General features: G+C 40.5%; 1 protein-coding gene across 9 annotated transcripts in view; it reads left to right on the forward strand.

Annotated features, from left to right (window-relative positions):
• The window catches only part of AKAP9 (A-kinase anchoring protein 9), a 216,142-nt gene that overhangs the window by 181,736 nt on the left and 14,519 nt on the right, over positions 1 to 19,887 (forward strand). For 7 of the 9 annotated variants that reach the window (XM_019533012.1, XM_019533055.1, XM_019533021.1 and 4 more), the window contains 10 exons: positions 3,628 to 4,716; positions 7,130 to 7,276; positions 9,072 to 9,575; positions 10,026 to 10,089; positions 11,370 to 11,491; positions 12,113 to 12,304; positions 14,605 to 14,793; positions 15,048 to 15,192; positions 16,005 to 16,224; positions 18,714 to 18,864. In XM_019533012.1, coding sequence (XP_019388557.1) covers positions 3,628 to 4,716; positions 7,130 to 7,276; positions 9,072 to 9,575; positions 10,026 to 10,089; positions 11,370 to 11,491; positions 12,113 to 12,304; positions 14,605 to 14,793; positions 15,048 to 15,192; positions 16,005 to 16,224; positions 18,714 to 18,864 — 2,823 coding nt within the window. The remainder of the gene's footprint in view (positions 1 to 3,627; positions 4,717 to 7,129; positions 7,277 to 9,071; positions 9,576 to 10,025; positions 10,090 to 11,369; positions 11,492 to 12,112; positions 12,305 to 14,604; positions 14,794 to 15,047; positions 15,193 to 16,004; positions 16,225 to 18,713; positions 18,865 to 19,887) is intronic. The other 2 variants (XM_019533069.1, XM_019533077.1) reach the window with 2 other exon arrangements.

Genomic DNA, 19,887 nt, shown 5'->3' on the forward strand with positions numbered 1-19,887 from the left:
ATTCACTCACTTTCCAGTATTTACATGCCTTACTAGTTACAGCTTTGAGCTGTTTCCTAAACTTTTATTTTCCTGTACAGTAGGTAGTGATGCAAATTCTCCTTTGGCTTTGTGTCTAATTTACGCTAGACACTAGATGAGGAGAGAATGTTACGTAGAAAGCAAATTGAATAATTTATTGTGGTGACATTTTACCTCATGTTTTAATGGTTGTAAACATTTATTTTTGCATAAAATTTAATCATTGTTTTTATCTACAAATGCCCTACCAAGAAGCCCATCAGTTAAGTCCTGATGAGCAGTGATGTCTAGGGCTGTGCAAAACAGCACCATTCCACTTTGACTTCGTTTCAATTTTTTGATGGAACAGTGTTTTGTTTTGAGTTTTTTGTTTAGTTTCAACAGTCAAAAGCACTGTTCCATTTCATTTTGTCAAAACTGTTTCACTGTTTTGATGTTTCATCCATAAGCTATTCCTCACCCAGCACTGGGAAGATCAATGTTGCCAGTACCACCAGCTTCCTGTCTACCAGCAGGCAGTTTGGGGGCCCACACCCCTGGGAGAAGTCTGGCACAACCCTGCAGACCTCCTGGGGGTGCAGGTGAGCCCCTGGTCTGCCTGCCAGATGACAGGAAGCTGGTGCTGTCGGCTGGGGCCAGCAGCAGCACTGATCTTCCTGGCGTGGGCTGTGCTCAGCGCTGTTCCCAGCTGGCAGCACCAGTCTCCTGTGATCCAGCAGACAGACTGGGGGCCCTGCACCCCTGGGAGGAGTCAGCAGAGCCCTGTAGCCCTCCCGGGGGTGCGGCAGGCCCCCTGATTGGCCTGCCAGATCATAGGAGGCTGCTTCTGCCACCTGGGATGGCACTGTATGAAGCTGGCACCCAGCTCTGGAAAGATTGGTGCTGCCACCGGCCCCAGCTGACAGCACCTGCCACCTGTAATCCGGCAGGCAGTTTGGGGACCCGCCTACACCCCTGGGAGGGCTGCAGGGGCTGTGCCAAAATGCTCCCTGGGGTGCAGGCCCTCGATCCACCTGCCACATGACAGGAGGCTGGTTCTGCTGCCTGGGACCAGCAGAGGGGCCCAAGGCAAATCAGCTCATGCAGGGACCCACCTCCACCCTGGGACTAGGTGGAGGCGGGTCCCCACATGAGCTGATTCACCCTGCATCCCACACCCTCGTCAGGTGGGCTCTGGTACAGAGCCCAGGGCATATCAGCTGCAGGAAGGCTGCAGTGTTTTGCCAGACTCCTCCCAGAGGTGTGGGCCCCCAATCTGCCTGCCAGATGACAGGAGGCCAGCAATAGCGCTGATCTTCCTGGTGCTGGATGCTGGCTGCGCCCAGCACCATCCCAGATGGCAGCAACAGCCTCCTGTCATCCGGCAGGCAGATCAGTGGCCTGCACCCCCAGGAGAAGTCTGGTACAGCTCTGCAGCCCTCCTGGGGGTATGGGCAGGCCCCAGTCTGACTGCTGGATGACAGGAGGCTGTTGCTGCTAGCTAGGATGTGTTTTTTTTTATCACTGCCTTTGACCAATTTTCAAAATATTTTTTCAATATTTATGCATAGCCAAATTTTGAAGAATTTTCTGTGCAAGATTTCATTACATTGTATTTAATGTTTTACTAAAACATATCTAATAGTATGGCATATACAATTTTATATCTGGTTCTTCCTCTTGCTGCTATTTATGCTTGTGTTATACACTAGAAGATTTTTTTTTTTTTAGTTTTCCTTAATAGATGTTCTATTTATTTTATTTTTTTAGTAAAGACTGAAGTTAAACATGGTAGATGGTGATTTGTGGGATGCCATTGCCTTGCTTTGTTTAGTTATCTTAAAATATCAGAATGCAAAATCAGCCCTACCAATTTATATAGTTCATATTTTCCAACTATTCTAATGCTTTTTACAAGGTAATTCTGTATGTTTATATTATTATCTAACTGGCTGTATGTATTGAAGGATGGAGTAGAAAAGGAAATTCGGTAGCTCAGCCATTTTAATCACTAATTTTAGCCCAGCCCTTTTTTAAGCAGCAGTTTTTTCCCAATGAATTTTTTTTTGGAATATTTTCTAAAAGCCCTGCTCACTCTCGTTAACTACTTCGGTTACCATAAATCATTTGGGGTGTTACTATGGTTGTCTTTGTTTATACAAGGCTTGACTGACTAAATATTCTTGTTTTGATTCTCTGCTTCCTTTGCTATTTGAATACAGATGTTTTTAAAACCTCAACTCTTGGAATTGTTCTTTACAGAGCCATGTTGTCCACTTTGTTTCTTACATCCTTCTTCCTTACAATGTTCTGTGCCTTTATTATGGCATCTGTAAGGGTCTTTGGGCATTCTTCTACATTTTTGCAAAAAGAAAATTCCTTTCACTGCAAATCGCATTTTATATTTCTTAATTCTCCAGAGCATACTCTCTTGAAAGCTAATTCTCTTCTAATACTTCTGCACTTGGTAAATATTTTCCCTATTTTATTAATTTTACTTCCACTGATGTGAAATTTCCCTCTTATTCTCGTATTCCTACTCATTTTACTCTCTGTTAGCAAGGCCTATGATGCCACCTTCTCTAATTTGCTGTACTTTTTGGATCTAAAATAATTGTTCTCTTTATTGGGGAGCCTCAGTGATGACAAATTCAGCTGTATAGTGTTACTTAACTAGTATCTAAGCACACAAACACAATACCCTTAAATTCCATTAACACTGCCCCAAAAATAATTTTTGCTCTTTTCTGATCATCACAAAGCTCTTCATTGCTGAGTGATCATTTCAGCATTACAGATTCTTTTGACAAATAGCACTATACTTTCATCACTGTCTTCTTTCAGTAGATTATTATGCAAAATAAATCACTTCATTACAGCCAAGTTGTACAATATATGTATATCAAAGAAAATATATATATTTTTTATACTTATCAGCACTAATATGGTGAGGGGCTTACATTTCCTTTATTAATCTAACTTTTAAGTGTTACAGGCAATTTAAAGGTTTACCTGTATACTATATGATACTGTATGAATCTGTTTGGAAAGGAGAGCTTTCCCTTTTCAAATAGTAAAGTAACGTAGTATTAAACTAGTCTAGTTGAATGTAGTATAAAACTTTTGTTTTTCTTCAGTTTGGAGGTTCCAGTCCTTTTTAGAATAAGGGAGATTGTTTATGTGGTTTACTGAAGGTAACATGCTACATAAGCCTTAGTTTTTTGGATTCTTGTAGTCAAGCTAGCGTTAAAAGCCTGATCATGAACGGAGATCTTCGTTGCTTTGGTAGTCCGTTGACCTCAGTTGTAACTTTCTCAGAAGATGGGCAAGTCTGAGGTGTAGATAATAATAGTGGAGAAAATATGAAGGCTTCAGCTTTCACAAAGCCTTGCAGATGGTAGGTAGTTCAAAAAGTTCTTCTTTTTCTGAGTCCCACATAAAAGTACTTTGACTTATTCAGAGCTGAGAGACACTCCATCAAGAGCATTTCAGTTATTGTGGCTGTACTTCCTTTTACAAGTTATCAGGCTAAATGATTAAGTGAACTGCTTCCATACAGACTAGAAGACTTTCTTCTCTGGTTATTTAATAATTATATATTATATATTTCTTTCATTGACTTCTCAGGTAATTGAAGAAAAAAATGAGCATATAAGGGAGCTTGAAGGCCAGATAGAGTATCTAAAAAGTGATCAAGAACGTATCAAGAAAAAGAGTGAAGATGAAATAGACCAGTTGAATGAAGTTATTGAAAAACTTCAGCAGGAATTGGCAAATATTGAACAAAAGGTACCTATAGACTTTGCTTCCTTTCAGGAGGATACAGAAAGTCTGAAATACCAACTTGATACACTATTGGCAGAAAAAGCTGCTTTGGAGATGCAAGTGGAAAATAATAGTGCAGAAGCCTCTCGTACAAAGGATGAGCTTGAGGAAACCAGATTAAAAATGAATCAATTGAAGCAAGAAATAAACACATTAAAGAGGGAACATGAGAAGGTAACAGAGAAATATAAATTTATACTGATGAAAATTGATAAGGCACAAGTAGAGGACAGAGGTGAAGACAAAAGTGAAAAATTGGAAGAAGGCCGAAGTGAAAGAACACAAGAATTGTTAGAAAATGAAATGCAACTTAAGGTTGTTGAAGAAAAGGTCATAATCAGTAATCTGGAGGCAAGGCTGCAGCAGTATCAAGCCACTATTAAAGAAAAGGATTCAGAACTGTGCTGTTGTTACAACCAAATAGAGAAGCTGAAAGAACAAGCCCAGGCTGAAACAGAAGTGCTTAAAAAGAAAATCCAGGAAATGAAAGAAATGCTGGAGGAAAAGTTAGCTGCTGCTCTTGTCAGTCAAGCTCAACTAAATGCAGTTCAGGAACATAGTAAATTCATGCAAGAAATTCAGGCAGTTTCAAAGGGTGTCAAAGAATCAAACAGAAGTACACAAACAGAAAATTTAAATGGTATAGCTGAAGAAGAAACAGAATCAAAATTATCAGTATTAACAGAGAGACTGTCAGAGATGGAGAACAAACTGGCAAAGATGCAAAGCAACCTGGAATTAGAAAAAGAAAATGTAGCTGTTTCACAGAAAGAGGCTAAAGAAAAAGAAAAGAGACTGTTAGAACTTCAGCAGTTAGTAGAAGAGATTAAAAACAAACACAAAGACGAGATTCGAGAGAGCCCTAAGCAGGCAGAGGTGCAAACATCTGAGGTAAATATTTGGGCACCACCTGACCTTTTGCTCACTTTACCTACAAGTAAGGCGAAACTTCTTTAATGAGACTAACAGTAGTTGTATCCTGTTATTGCAGAAGGCATATAATAGATATACATTTATGTATTATTCTTCTTGAGTTACAAAGACATGAAAAGTTGTGCTTTAGATAAATTCCACTGACAGTTTCCCATAAATATTTAGTTAAGCATATCCAGCCTTTTCTTGGACATGAGATGTCTTTAAAATAAGACACATTTTCTCTATTTTATGACTTTCTTCAGAAGATAAGATAATTGTTGTATTTGTTGCAGTCAAGTTGATTTTAGAGGCAATGGAATTTTCTATTAGTTAGTTGGGAACGTGTATTGACTTACTTATGAACATAATACAGTAAAAATGTACAAGATGGTACACTTCATTCAAAGGGATTCCTCAAATAAAGATTTCTGGCAATATATAACCAAGACCAACACCATCACCAGTTCCATTTATTCTACTTATATGGCTGTCATTACTATAATCATTATAAATAGCTCTCTTCACAACCTTAGGAGGAGGGGCATACCATTATCTTCATTTAAATATGGCAGACTGAAACAGAAAAGGGTTCAGGAAGCATGTGACAGAGCAAGGAATTGAACCCACATGATCCAAATTCCAGATCAATACCTAAACACTGGGGCACAAACCATCCTGCCTCTCTTCATAAGGGGTCTTCTCCCTATCTCTCTTGGCGGTTCTTAAACCCAGTCTCTCTGCCCAAGTCCCTCTGAGATGTTTTACAATTATTAAAATAGTATGGATTTAGCAGTTGTATATTTTAATATTGGAGCTATTCAGCACTATACTTTTCCAGAAAACTATGTTCTGTTAATCAGGAACATTGCCCCATCTGCCTTTAGAAAAAATACAGGCATGAATTCACCTGGCACAGAATTAAGCTGACCTCATAAAACTATAATGTAAACTTGAGAGAGTTTTATCATTTAAGTAACGGTCATATTGTTGCTTTGTCCTGCTTAAGATGATTTTGTTTCCTTGCTCCTAACACCAGGAGGTTGTTTTCATTGCACATGGAGGAAGGAGTTGAAACCAAGTTCTGAAGATGACTTTTGGGCAGGGGGGGAGCATTTCACTTCCTTATGAAGGCCTACATGGAGTCTACATGGAAATCTGTTGGATATATTTGCAAAATTTCTATTCCTTATTTCGTGGCATCCTGGAATGTTCCCTTTTTTGTTTAGCGCTTGGCAAGAGTAACCCTGGAACAACCATGTGTTGTTTGTATGTGTGTACAGCTCATATTTTTAAAACATGAGTTAATATAGCAATATAATAGCTTCAGAACTGAAAGTTTTTTCAGTTGCAATTCAGAGTAAAAGAGTAATGTCCATGGATGACACCCTTTCTTCCCACCTTGCACTCAGCTGTTTGTTAACACAATCAACTCTAACTGTGCTACCTTTGCTGCTTTTGAAGTTTGAAAGCCCGTTAGTGTTTTATCTTTGTCTCCTCAAAGACTGAGGTGAGTGGGATCCTACAGCTTTTCACCTTCCAGCCTTGCTGCCTCAGGTCTTCAATTTTCCACTCCATGGATCAAATATAGAGATTAAGTAAATAAGAAGTAAAATGCAAAATGATACTCCTTTGTGATTTAAATGCTGAGGAAGAAAGAAAAAGAAGAGACTGTTAGAACTTCAGCAGTTAGTAGAAGAGATTAAAACAAACACAAAGATGAGATTCAAGAGAGCCCTAAGCTGGCAGAGGTTGAGGAAGGAAAAAGCAAAAATACAGAATCATGACAGCAGCCACAACCAGAAAGATTCAGCAAGAATGAGAAAATGTACATGGCTTCAGTGACTTCTGTCAGCTGCTAGTAATGGCATCAGAGTTTGACCCCTTGAGTCAAAGCTGAGTTGAGTCTTATCTTCCATTTTCCAAGAGAGAAATTCTGTGTTCTGTAGCTAGCAATTTTATTAAAATAAATCCTCAACTTTTCTTCAGGAAATGTAAGTTCCCACAGATCTTGGGGTTTAGAGCCTGAACCATTGGCGCAAAAGTGGCTGAATTAGTCAGAAATCTATTTCAGATTTCATAATGTGAGCTGCCTTTAATTTTCACAAAGTTATTGTTTGTTCACATTCCTGTTATTTTCTAGTAGTGTTCCAGAAAACTTCAAGAAGATAACCTTTTTCACAACACTTTCACAAAACCTTTTTTCTAGTTTGTGGATCCCAATTAGCCTTGAAAATTGGACTTCTTAAATTAGTTTTGGGAAGATAGGTTCATCAAACAACTATGTAAGATTTTCTCCCAGGTGTGGCTCATGCTTAATTTTTGTGAAGTGTCATGCAGTGGTAATAAGATAGGTCTTATTAACCATTTCTTATAATTTGTACTGATATAGGGAGTCTCAGAGCTCACTTACGGTCAAGAAGGAAGCGTGTTCATTGATGGCCTTGAACTAGAGAAAATCAAAGCAGAGTCAACTGCTGCCAAGGAAGAACTGAGCAGTTACAGAGGAAGAGTAGAAAAACTTCAAGAGGAATTAGTGGTAAGAATTAGATTATTGCCATACCTGTTCTATCTTGCACTGAAAAACTGTATTTTATAAAAATGATTTAATAGTATACACTCTTCATACATTTAGAAACAACATCTGATAACTAGGGACCCACCAAAATCACTATTTTGCGATTTTCATGGAAACTGATTTTAGGCAGGCCCTGCAAAAAAAAGCACAGACTCTATGAAAAAGCGCAACTTTTGGCAGGCTCCCTGGAAAAAAACTACTTTTGGCAGGCTCCCTGGGGGCGGGGGAAAAAACTCACCAAAAGTAAAATACTGGCTCCCTCTGGAGGGCCAGCAGTCCTTGTGGGCACTATGGCCCGGCTACACAGCCTGCCATAGGAGCTGGGGGAGAGGAGGGCTGCTGGCACAGCAAGATGGCTGCCACCCCTGCCCCTCACCACTACTTGGTGAGGGGCAGGGGAGCATGATGGACAGCCCTAGCAGCCCGTCAGCAGCAAGGAGTGGGTCTGCATGACAGGCATCCTCTGCAGCCAATCAGCAGCAAGGGGTGGAGCCACTGGGGCTCCTTGGCCAGCCAGCAGCATGGAAGAACCACCATGCTTCTGTGAAAATGGCTGGCAGTCTGCCTATGAAATTGGCTGGCAGTTGCCTTGACTTTGGTAGGCTCCTGCTGATACACCAACTGAACATCTAATTCAGGTTAAGTCAATGTGGCTCCATTTAGCTTCAGTAGAGCTATTTAATAGAGCTGTGCAAAATTTCAGCAGCTGTTTAGTTTCAGAGGTGTTTTGGGGCATTTCAGCACCTGAAAGACTGAATCTGAATCAAAATGGAAGGCTCAGAAACATTTCCCAAACTAAACGAGGCATCCAGAACGTTTCGGAAAATTTCAGAGTTTCAGAGCCAGGCTTGCAGAAAAACAGCTGTACGCTGCTACCCTGCTGTGTGACTCAGTTCCGCAGGGAGCAGAGATCCACACTGGTGGTCTCACCACCACCGGCACTGCACGGGGCAGGCAGCAGCAGCGAGGAAGCTCCCAGCGTGGATCTCTGCTCCTTGCAGCACCAGGTTGCCTGGCAGGGCAGTGCTGGTCCCTGTTGCGCAGCCTGACTCCATGGGGAGCAGATATCCAGGGTGGGCAGCGGCAGCAAGGAGACCCCAGTACAGATCTCTGCTTCCTGCAGAGCCAGGTCACACAGCAGGCCAGTGCTGGTCCCTGCCGCATGACCTGGTTCTGCAGGGAGCTGAGATCCAGGGCTGCACGGGGTGGGCAGCATCTGCTCCCTGCAGAACTGAGTCATGCTGCAGGGACCAGTAAGCTTGCTCTCTGCTCTGCTCTGCGCTGCACTGCTTCCTTGGCCTGCGACCTGGCATGACAGGGATCAGAGATCCGCACAGGGTCTCCTCGCCTGCACAGAGGGCACTGACCCTCCCCAGGACAAGCCACCCACAGCCCTGACCGGCTGGGTAGAGCTGAGCGAAGCTTCCCTTGCAGCCTGTTTGATTCGGAGGAGATTCAGCTAAAATGAAACAGGACAGTGATCCAAAATACCGAAATGAATCACTGTCCTCTGAAATGGCTGAATTGCAACTGAATATAAATACAGCCATTTCACACAGCCTTACTGTTTAAGTTTATGTGTGAGCAAAAGAATCTAGCCCTCTCTTTCTTCTACCAACTTTGTGTTCTCATGTAACAGATATAATCAGGATAAATAAACTTTAATCTAAAATATATCTGTGATAACTCTGTATTGAGAGCAGTTTAAAAATACTGACCTTGGAGGTTCTGCAATTCAAATTCTTTACATTTGTAGGTGAGAGAAGAAAGTGTGGCCCATTTGCAAGAAGAACTACACCGAGTCAAGGACAACCTAGTTCAAACTGAAAAAAAGCTTGCCAATTATGTGAGAAAGGAAAAGGAAATAGCAGGACTTGCAAGCAAAAAGGATGTTGACAAATCAGATAGTGTTTCTACTAAAAAGTCTGCTCAAATCAGAAAAAGCTCATCTCGTACTGACAAAACTAGGCAAATCAATAGCTGGAGCCAAACTTCACAGGTCCTTGTTAAAGATGCAGAAATCCAAATTGATTTACCTAGTGGATGTTCCTCTGAGGAAGTTGCAGAGATCATAAGAGAGTTTACTGAGAAAATTGAGCAAATGCAAGAGCTCCATGCTGCTGAAATCATGGACATGGAAACTAGGCATATTTCTGAAGCTGAAGCCTTGAAAAGAGAGCAATTTGTTGCAGTCCAGGTATTAATAGATGAATGTAATACTTTGAAAGAAGTCATAGAGACTCTGAGAGCTAAAGAGGAGGTATATATTGTATTTTATACATATTATGTCACTTTGCATGATATCAAGAATTATTTTGGTTCATATGCCTGCTATCAAGTCTATTTTGAGTCATCTTAAAGATGAAAAACAAAGCCATGCGATTAAGGCACTGTAAGGTATTTGGATTGGTATGAAGTTAGCCACCTAGCAAGTGTTCCTGGATCCCTCCACAACCCTCAAGAAGTGATCACGCTTTGCCATCTTGTAGGCATCTGCAGCCTGCTGCCCCTGTACATGGCCAGTTAAGTGGGTTGGTGAAACATATGGGTCAGATTATGGACCTGAACCTTTGTAGTCCCTGTTTTAAATAATTTGTGTCACCAGCAAGTTGAAGAAGCATTTCCTGTACTTCCCTCAGCAATTTTGCTCATTTATATGACAGTGTTTTTTTTCTTTTGAAGTTTTAAATGTTCTCTTTTCCAAATATAGGGGGGCTCCATTCCTGGGTTAGTGCACTCGGCATCTTACCAGGCCAGAGATGGATGCTCTAGTGGTAAGAAAAAAGTGTTTAGTCTTCACATTTTCTGCAATAGTATTATGAAGTAACATTTGGGGTTTTGTTTTCTTAACGTAGACTTTATTTGTATACAATGTGCATGTATACTAAACAATAGTAACAAAATACCTGTGCCAGCACAATGGACACTAACTACAGTCATTTTACATACAATAACGTATTAATCCTGAAAGTGTTCCTTCATTGTGATTTCCCCGCAATGACTCTAGAGCAAATCAAGATTGTATTAAGAGCACACCAGGAACTTATTTTTATGTTTTCAGCTTTTCTTTTGTACTTTTAGTTCACAGCAGCGAAAGTGTTTAAAGTTCAGGAAAAACCACAGCACAAGCAGTATATCTATCAACAAGTGAATCCTATCAACAAGTCCCATTCTAGATCCCATATTTCTGCTTCTGCAGGCTGCATCTGCCCTTTTTGTTCTCCTTTGCCTATGATCTTTTCTCAAGAACATCCAGTATCTGTAATGAAAATCTGATCCAGTTTAAACCAACTTCGAAACCAACATCATCCTTTTTTTGCTGTAGTAGATTTCCATATGAGAAGGAGTCCTTGCTTTAAGACCCATATCTCAAGAAGCAAAACATTAAAAAAACAAAAAACCTTGTATTAACACAAGACAAAGAATTTAAATAAAACCACTAGCACAAATGTTGTCAAACTATTTCATTACATAAGCAAAAGTGATGAGCACAGCATCTTTGTATTTATTTTAATTTCTTTAGCTAGAAATGTCTGGATTATTTGCAAGAAGGACCCTGTAGCCTGATTCCTTCTCCAACAGCAGAGTCCTCCTTCCTTTCATTTTACTGATTTTGTTTGTTTGTTTGTTTGTTTGTTTGTTTGTTTGTTTTTGGGTTTTTTTGGCATTTCTTTAGGGTAGCTTTCTCAGTTATCCTGAGACTATAAAGCTGGAGTCCCCCCGGAACACTACAAAGAGTAGGAGCAGGTGTTGTTTTCTCCTGGTCTTTTTATAAGGAGGCAGAGATTATGGGAATGGACCAGTTTGTGCAATGTACATGAGTGTTCATGAATGTGTCAGTTTTGTCTTCCTGATATTTAAAATGTTTGGGTTTTTTGCTGCTGTTTTTTGAAGTGAACAGAAATTTATCTGATGAAGAACCTCCCAGCTATAAATTAGAAGACCACACTGGCACGCAATCATTTGTTGAACCAAAAAAAATAGGCATAATTTTTTTAATGTCTTTTGGTGCTTTCACAGTTGTTCAAGTTGCATACTTTCTCCTTTGCTTTAGACTCTAGTTCAGACTGGGGTCAAGGGATTTATGCTGCTCCGAGCCAGGGGTCTGACACAGTATCAGAAGGAATGGGAGATGAAGGTGAAGCCTCAACAGACTTACTTCCAAAGAAAATAAAGGTACAGCAGAGAGATGGCTTTTACTTTTTTAATAAGTAAACATGGGACAGACTTCAGGTATGTGCCCTACATTACTAGGGGTTGGAGGTGGGGGCTTCTGCCACCAACAGTTGCATCCCCAGGCAGAGTGCATAGTGGCAGATAGCCCAGAGTCTGGTTGCAGACTGAACTCACGCTCTGTCCCAAGCCAGCTCACAGGGCAGTGTTATCTATCCAACAGGGATCCCCATGGGTCCAGAAATTTGGCAGCAGAGGAGTGGTAGCAGCAATAATTGCCATGCTGCCAATAAATGCTTCCACAGCTTCCCCACCAACAGATTTCTAGATCCGTGAAGATTCATTTTACTTGCATATAATGTACACTCCAGTTCCCACCTGCCTGTTTTGGGGAAAAAGGCACAGGTTATATGCAAGAAAGACTGTATCTGCTAAAACACTATTAAAGAATGAGGCACTTTTGGCCTACCAAGTCCCAATTCTGCTATTTTTTTACCCACTCATCTCTATGTAAGCAAAAGCTTTCTCTGCATAAGCAGCCTCTTTTCTCTGTTTCACTAAGTAATGCCAGAATCCAGCTTGTGTGAAACAGGATAAATAATTTTATTCCTATTTTATTTACAGGGTTTGCTGAGAGCAGTCCATCATGAAGGTGTACAAGTACTCTCTCTCTCAGAATTTCCCTATAGTGAAAGAGAGACATCATCTCTTAAACAAGGGCCAGAGTTATGGCTTGAGGAAAGGAAAACTTTTTTGAGCACCATTTCATCTTTGAAGGATTTAATTACAAAAATGCAACTGCACAGGGAAGCTGAGGTACAAACAATAACTCTTCATATATCAATATTTCTAAGGCCTAATGACTTACCTTTGATATTTTCATAATTCTCTTCATAGCCTAGAATGTGAGAAATAAGCAGTAACTGCAACTACAGGTAAAATTTGTAGAATGTGATTATATGTAAATAGCATTACATTTTATTATTTTTGTTAGCTGCATTGGTGCCATTTGTATATGCCAGTGATTATTAACCAGGATGCTGTAACCCTTCAATAATTAGATTCTGTATATGGAAAATGTATAAATTTATTGTAAATTTCCAGGTATAGAATCTAATTATCAGAGGGTTGTCTTGAATTCATCCCCCTCCCACTACTACAGTACGAAAAATAAGTACTGGGGGAGTCAGATGACTGAGGGTCAGGTTGCCCCTTTGCCCTCTGTCCCACATCACTTCTTCCCCCTGCCACCTTCCTGTCCTCCGTTACTGTCAAACCCAGCTCAGGCTCTGTTCCCCCCCCCCCAACCACAACCACAACATGGTAGGAAGTGAGTGGAAGTGAGCTGTACATGACAGTAAGGGGGAAAGGGACAGAGGGGAGGGCAGAAGCTGCAGAGGGGAACAGGAAACTGATGCGAGTCTAACTCTGGCCCTAACCCAGACTCAAGGTGCAGAATCTAATTGTCATTGCCTGCCTGCACCCCTGACTTGTTGATCTGAAATGCAGTGCACCAAAAATGCTGACTTTTCAATAAGCATACTCATAAGAACTTGCATATATGGAAATTACTATGGGTAAGTTAGTGCAGAATTGATGCATTTTAACTTGTTGCAAAATGCTGCAAATTTCAGCCCAGGTACTCCATAAACATACTTTTAATCAGCACTTTTATACCTACTTATCCATAGTACAAACTACGCGTGGTATTAGTCCAGAGCCAAAAGGCTAGTGTTTCAAGCCATGGTGACCCCACAGTCCAGCACTACTCAGTATGTGTGTGTGTATTCCAGATACCCTTCGCTTCCTCCCCCACCCTCACCCACAAGAAAGGAGCCATGTTAGGCCCCAACTTGAGACTGGAACCAGGTATTTCTGTCACAAGTCCTGGGACCCTCCAAAAATATATATGCAGATGAGGTGCAGGGTTGCCTGATGCACCTCCACCCACTGGAGGGCAGGACCACACTAATCAGATGTGATATGCTGAGAGAGGAGGCAACAGTCTCTCTCGGCTACGTAGAAGTTCGGTGATGTTTGCCAGACATTTACAGCTCATGAAGAAATAAGAATTATTGGAAATGGGAAAGAAAGGTACTGTTCAGCTATGAGAATGAAGAGGAATTTTAAATGTATTTGATGTAGTTGTTTACTGGCTTGAAAAAGAGTTGGCGCTGAAGAAAAATAAACACAACAGGCAATATATTTTATTCAGATGGGCTGCACTGACCTACCCTTCTGTTGAGATTTTCTAATTTTTAGATATACAAAGAAGAAAAAATATGTATAAGATATGCTTTGTTGTCTTATTTTATTTTGTAATGCTTTATAAAGCTTGCTTGTCATAATCATTATAAAAAATTGGTCCTATTCCATCTGCCTGACTTCTGTTTGTTTCCAGCAATTTATTTTTAGTATACATTTGTTTTTAGTCCTGTGAGAATTTTTTTTGGTCCTTGGTTAAGAAGTATCGACATCCATCTTTTAACAATGCAAGATCCATGGGAGAGGCAACAGTTACAGAGTATAAAGCACCACTTTGCAAAGATTTCTAGAAGTTTAACTATGTCATGAACAATGTCACATGTGGCAACTCCTTTTAAGCATTATCCCAGGATACCTTCTGTGCATAGGGATAGAGATGGCTAACTCCATGCCATTTGAGAATCCCCAATATTTCTACAAAACAGAGCTAAGATAATATCTGTTTTATAAAATTCATTAACTTGGTACATAGTGACATGGTACAGTACAGTATGACTTAGTTCCATGATAAATACAAACTGTGAAAACCAAAGGCAATATAATACAATCACACCAGACAATATTTTGCCACATAAGCTACATTTTCAACAAAGAAATCTAAGTTGCTCCTGTAAAAAAAAAAATGCAAATGTCAGTTTGCTTACAGAAAAGATGGTATTTATGCATACTAAGGGACTAACAGCACATTTATAGTATGTGTGTTTATGAAGCCTACTATATATTCAGTGGTGCACAAAGCTATCAAATAAGACCAGCAGTGTTCCACTGACTGAGCATCTTTAAGATTTAGAATTTGATTCAGTTAGTATTCTTGAACTTCTGTTAAATAGTTAATTCCTTTTATCCCATAGGTTTATACAAGTTGCGAGTCTTCTGAAAATATCCCAGACTGGCGAAGTGAACTTCTGCATGCTGTTCAGCAGGTCTTCATAAGAGAACAAGACATTCTTTTAGCTGCATTTCAAACAGAACTTGCAGAATTAGGTGCAAGGGATGCCGTGGTATTGATGGGCCAGTTAGATCAGAGACTTCAAGAACAGGTAACAAAAACACACTTCTATTCAAAATTTCCATGCTATATCTTAATTTGTGATGTATCATTACAATGGAAAAACATAAAGCAACTCCTATTATAATGGTGTTTTAATTATTACTTATTTGAAAAATGGTTTGATTATATAAACACTATAAATGCTCAAGTAGTAGTAATGTTCCATAGATCTTTAAATAAGAGTGCTGCTTTGATAACATTTTCTGGACTTCTACCATTAAATTTGTTTTTAAACACTGACAGGGTATTGAACAAAGAGCAGCAATGGACTGCCTTCAGAATGCAGACAGAAGAAGTTTGCTAATGGAAATTCAAGTATTACACTCCCAGATGAACAGTAGAAAAACTAATGCAAAGAGAGAACAAGAGATTGATCCAAAAAGCCAAGGTGTGGTAATATGTATAGATATGTGCACATTTATATGCTTATGGAGAAGTTTTTATAATATTTTTTTCTGATGTGACCGTCCTTTCTTTGTCCTTATCATTTTGAGTATTCTGCAGTTCCAGTGTTACATAACCAGCTTACCTCACAAAAATTTAGAAAGCTTTCTTGTGCTCAGACGCCTACCACTGATAACTAATTTAGAAAGATGCTGAGCTATTTTGTACCTTCAGGATTTTTTTCCAAGTATATACTTAAGTGTTTGGGTCTCCTAGCTTTGAAAAGATGCTCAAAAGTCAGAGTTCTGAGTGTATTAAGTCAGAAATAGACTTAAAGAAGAAAATGGTCAAACTTCGGGTGTATATACTGTAATTTGTAATACTCTAACCTATACTTTCTCTGCACTTAGACAAGTATTTTTTAATATCACAGAGTATTGCATACTATTAAAATCCATGGTTTTACTTTTAAATATTAATGGAATTGTGTTAGAATGTCCATATACTCTACAGAATGCATGTATTTTTGCTTGACCATAATTTTTATAATGATAATGGATTGCAGTCATTTTTGTCGTACTATGAATACACAATTATCATTCTGTCTTATTTAAGTTTTAAGTTAATTCATGCAAGGGTGACATTCATTTCTCTACTGAGGGCCCAGGGTCTATTCACTGGCATTTTGAAAGGAGCATAAGTAGTGTGTGGATTTTGTGTTTACTGTCTCTGCAGGGACAAATTTCACAACAAACGAGTAGTGTTATTTGTCGTAAATCACCCTAGTAACTTGCATATTAATGATATTTTCTCTAGAAATGCTGGAGTACAATATGCAGCAGAAGCAGTCACAGATACTGGAGATGCAAGTTGAACTTCGTAGTGTGAAAGACAGAGCAGCAGAACTTCAGGAACAGCTGAATTCTGAAAGAATGACAGTTGCTGAACTGAAGAATGAACTTGCACAGGCTAAATTAGAACTTGAAACAACTCTAAAAGCCCAGCACAAGCACTTCAAAGATCTAGAAACTATCAGGTGTGGCTCTAAACAGCTAACGTTTTACACTGCCATTGTAAATGCTGGGTTTTTTATAATCTCATAAATTGCTGTATTAATTTTTTGAGGAAATAGATAAAAAGATATAAATGCTTCTCAAGTTTTCTGCAAAATATTGCCAAAGAACTAACTGGCTAAAAGATATTCCTATGCAGATAAGGAAATTTGGTGGGGGAGGGAGGAGAGGGTTAGTTTCACATTTAATGTTAACAACCTAAGGACAAATTTGTTTTGATTCCTATATTCACTTTAGAGCTGTGTCTGCAACATTGTAACTTTCTTATTCGCTTCATTAATACAGTAGTAGCAGAAACGTGAAGACTGACATATAAAATAAGAAAATTACACAGAGGCCTTGGATACACATTCATTTGTAATGCTACAATGTGCTGGCTCTGCAGGGACCTGTTTCCAGGCTGTGTTGTCCCAGCTCCCACTCATCTGCAATGGGGCCAGGTCTTCAGGGCCTTACAAGGAGCATTGGTCTTGGTCTGACAACTACACTAGTCTCCAGTCTTGAGCTGCCTATAAAGCCCTTCAAAGTTCTCTCTCTTCTCAGGCACCTTCATGGTGGCAACAGCTGATCATGCAAGCCTATCAGTGAGCCTGTCCTGTGTACCAATGCTCCCCACCCCTGGAGGCAGAGGGTACTAAGCAGAAGCCCTTTGTCACCCCCTGTCCCAAAAATGTGCCTTTGTGGCATCTTTGTTGTGTTCCAGCCAGGGTCTGTGCCCATCCACAGCTCGCTCGCTCTCTCTTTTTCAGGGCTACATACTTTGTAAACTACATATATAATGTGTGTCAAAGACCTAAGAGACCCTCTTGGACCATCCGTCCACTTGTTACATATAGTGCTGCAAAACACAGCACTACAGAGAAGTGCCTGTTTGAAATAGGGGTGTTGGTTGTAGCTATGTTGGTCTAAACATAGGCATACAAAGTTCTCAGGTAGACGTGTGATATCTTTTATTAGACCAACTGAATAGTTGGGAAAAAAATTCTTTGCAGGAAGGGTGTTTGTACCTGAAAACTTGCAAAAAAAAAGTTTTTTCAACTATTTTGTTGGTCAAATAAAAGATATTACATTTACTCAAAGAACCTTGTCTGTTTGAAATAGGAAGATTTTTGTGGTGGATTTGCCATTTTTGTGAGATCAGAGGCAAAAATACCAGGATGCTGAATTTGAAATTATGCTCACAAATTCCTTTTAATTAGATCTGTAAATATGTTTCCTGCATATTGGTATAAAGAGTAGCTTAATATGTGCCCATCTGTTAAATTCAGTGACAAAAAAAGTAATTATACACGTTTTTGGTTGTTGGGTGATTTTTTTTTTTAACTTCTCCAGCCTGTGGGCCTTCCTGGGAAATATACTAACTGTTTAGCTGTAGAGCAGATGTAGGCTGATCCTGGCCAGTACACTACAAAGGCAGAGTAAGCATGTGTGTCCTGTGGGCATATTGGATGGGAATTAGAGTGAGGTCCCTTCCCACTGACATGACTCCTGGCACCCCTGTTCTATCCCCTAACATTCATCCCTATTTGTCCCTAAATCCCCATCCCCTCCTCATGAGCATTTCCCTGTTCCTTTTTAAAAATAAGTGTGAGTTGCTTAGGTATTAGCTGTAGCTGCATTGGTCTAAGAACATATGCAAACAAGTTTATTTGGGTAAATGTGATATCTTTTATTAGACTAATTGATTTAGTTGATCTCATAAAAGATATCACATTTACCTAAATAACCTTGCCTGTCTGTGAATCTCTTAGTAATTTTGTGCTATGTTCAGATTGCATGTCCCTAAAATTAAGAAAAAGATACCTTTTGACAGAAAGATTTTAGCAACATAATTCCCTGCCCTATGGCTCTGGGTTTTGACCAAGCACTGAGTTCAGACTGTTGCTGACCATGTAAATATTCTGTTGATATTGCATAACCCCAGGAGCGAGCTACCAATGTGGAAACTGGCAAACTAAAAAAGTCTTTGGCAACTCTGTTGGTTTCTCTTTCATGTAACCCCTTTGCCACAAGAGCTGGGCTGGCATTTACCTTAATGAGTTAGAGTAAATGAATCAGATTTTCCCTGACTTTTCTTGTGTCCTCTTCCATGAAACTGTTTCAGTTTTATTCTCATAAAGAGGTAGTGTATACCATATCCACTGATAGGGATGGTAAGCAACTAAGAACATTTTGGGTACATGTTAAAAGTATCTGGGGACTTATTGAGGGGTTCAGTATCTCAAGAACCCTTAGAATAAATACCCCAAACACTAAATGTGCTCTGTGCCTTAACTCGACTCCCAACTTTCAGGATAACCTGAGTAAGTATGTGGTTGTTAGAGTACTTAAGAGGTGAGTTATAAATAAAATGAGATTTGTAGCTAAGTATGGAATAACATTTTCCCGTAAGGTTTAAATGTTTTTGACATCATAAAGCATCCTGAAGGTTGTATGTGTTTATCTTTCCTAGGACTGAGGTTAAAGAAAAAGCAACCGAATTAGATGTATTAAAGGATACAATGGCCAATGAACAGAAAAAATCAAGAGAGCTACAGTGGGCTTTGGAAAAGGAAAAAGCAAAAATGGAACGCAGTGAGGAAAGAGGAAGAGAAGAGCTTGAGGTGTGTGAAATTAACCTGAACAGTAGAAGGCATACAGATAGTATCCTTATTCTCTACTTAACATTTTTTATGTACTGTACAGTCTGTGCACCAGATTGTGCCCTGTGCTGCTCCAGGGCATTCTCTTGAGTTGGAGGTACAGAGAATTTCTCCCATAAAAGGGTCAAGACAGAAAGGGCCTAATACAAATTCCATTTTACTGACATAGAGGCTTTATGTCAGCCTCACGGGCTGGATCCAGACATGCAGGTGTATTAGATCATGCGCAGTGCTGCTAATTTGCAGCACCAAGGCAAAATCTGCTACCAGGATTTTCCAGTAGCAAAAAAAAACACCTGAAAAAAAAGCAGCACAAAGCATGCCAAAGTGGCATGCGCTGGGACAAATGCAGAGATGGGGGAGCCGATAGCCTGCTCCCTTGTCTCTGCACACTGTGGAACCCCCGTACTAAGGCACCCTGCACCCCAGCCAGCCTCCCCCTGGTTGGCTGGGGTATAGAGTGCCCCGAGATTGGGGAGCAAGCAGCCCTAGGCTGGCTCTCCCCTATCTCCACATGCCTTGGAGTGGACCCCCAATTGCAGAACCACCACACTGAGGCATGTGGAGCTCCCATCTCAAGGCATGCTGCACCCCAGTCAGCTGCTCCCCAACTGGCTGGGGCTCAGTGTGCCTTGAGATGGGGGGAGCAACTGGCTCAGGCTCAGTGTGCCTCGAGACGGGGACTCCACCTGTCTCAGCATGGGGCTCCACAGCAGAGCCCCCACACAGGCATATGGAGAGAGGGGAGCAGCCAGTCCAGGGCTGCCTGCTGTCCCATCTCAAGGCTCTGTGCCCCAGCCAGATGGGGAGTGGTTGGCTAGGTTGCCAGGTACCTCAGTGCAGGGGCTTCACAGAGCTGGGGAAGCAGCAGCTTAGGACAGCCTGCTCCCCTATCTCCATGTGCTGCTCCCCAGCTGGCTGGAGTACAAGGTGCCTCAGCGCAGGGGCTATCTGTCAGCTGGCCCCATGCTGAGGTGCACTCTG

The sequence above is a fragment of the Crocodylus porosus genome, unplaced genomic scaffold (assembly GCF_001723895.1).
Source record: "Crocodylus porosus isolate Cpor-Errol unplaced genomic scaffold, CroPor_comp1, whole genome shotgun sequence".
NCBI classification, from domain to species: Eukaryota; Metazoa; Chordata; order Crocodylia; family Crocodylidae; genus Crocodylus; species Crocodylus porosus.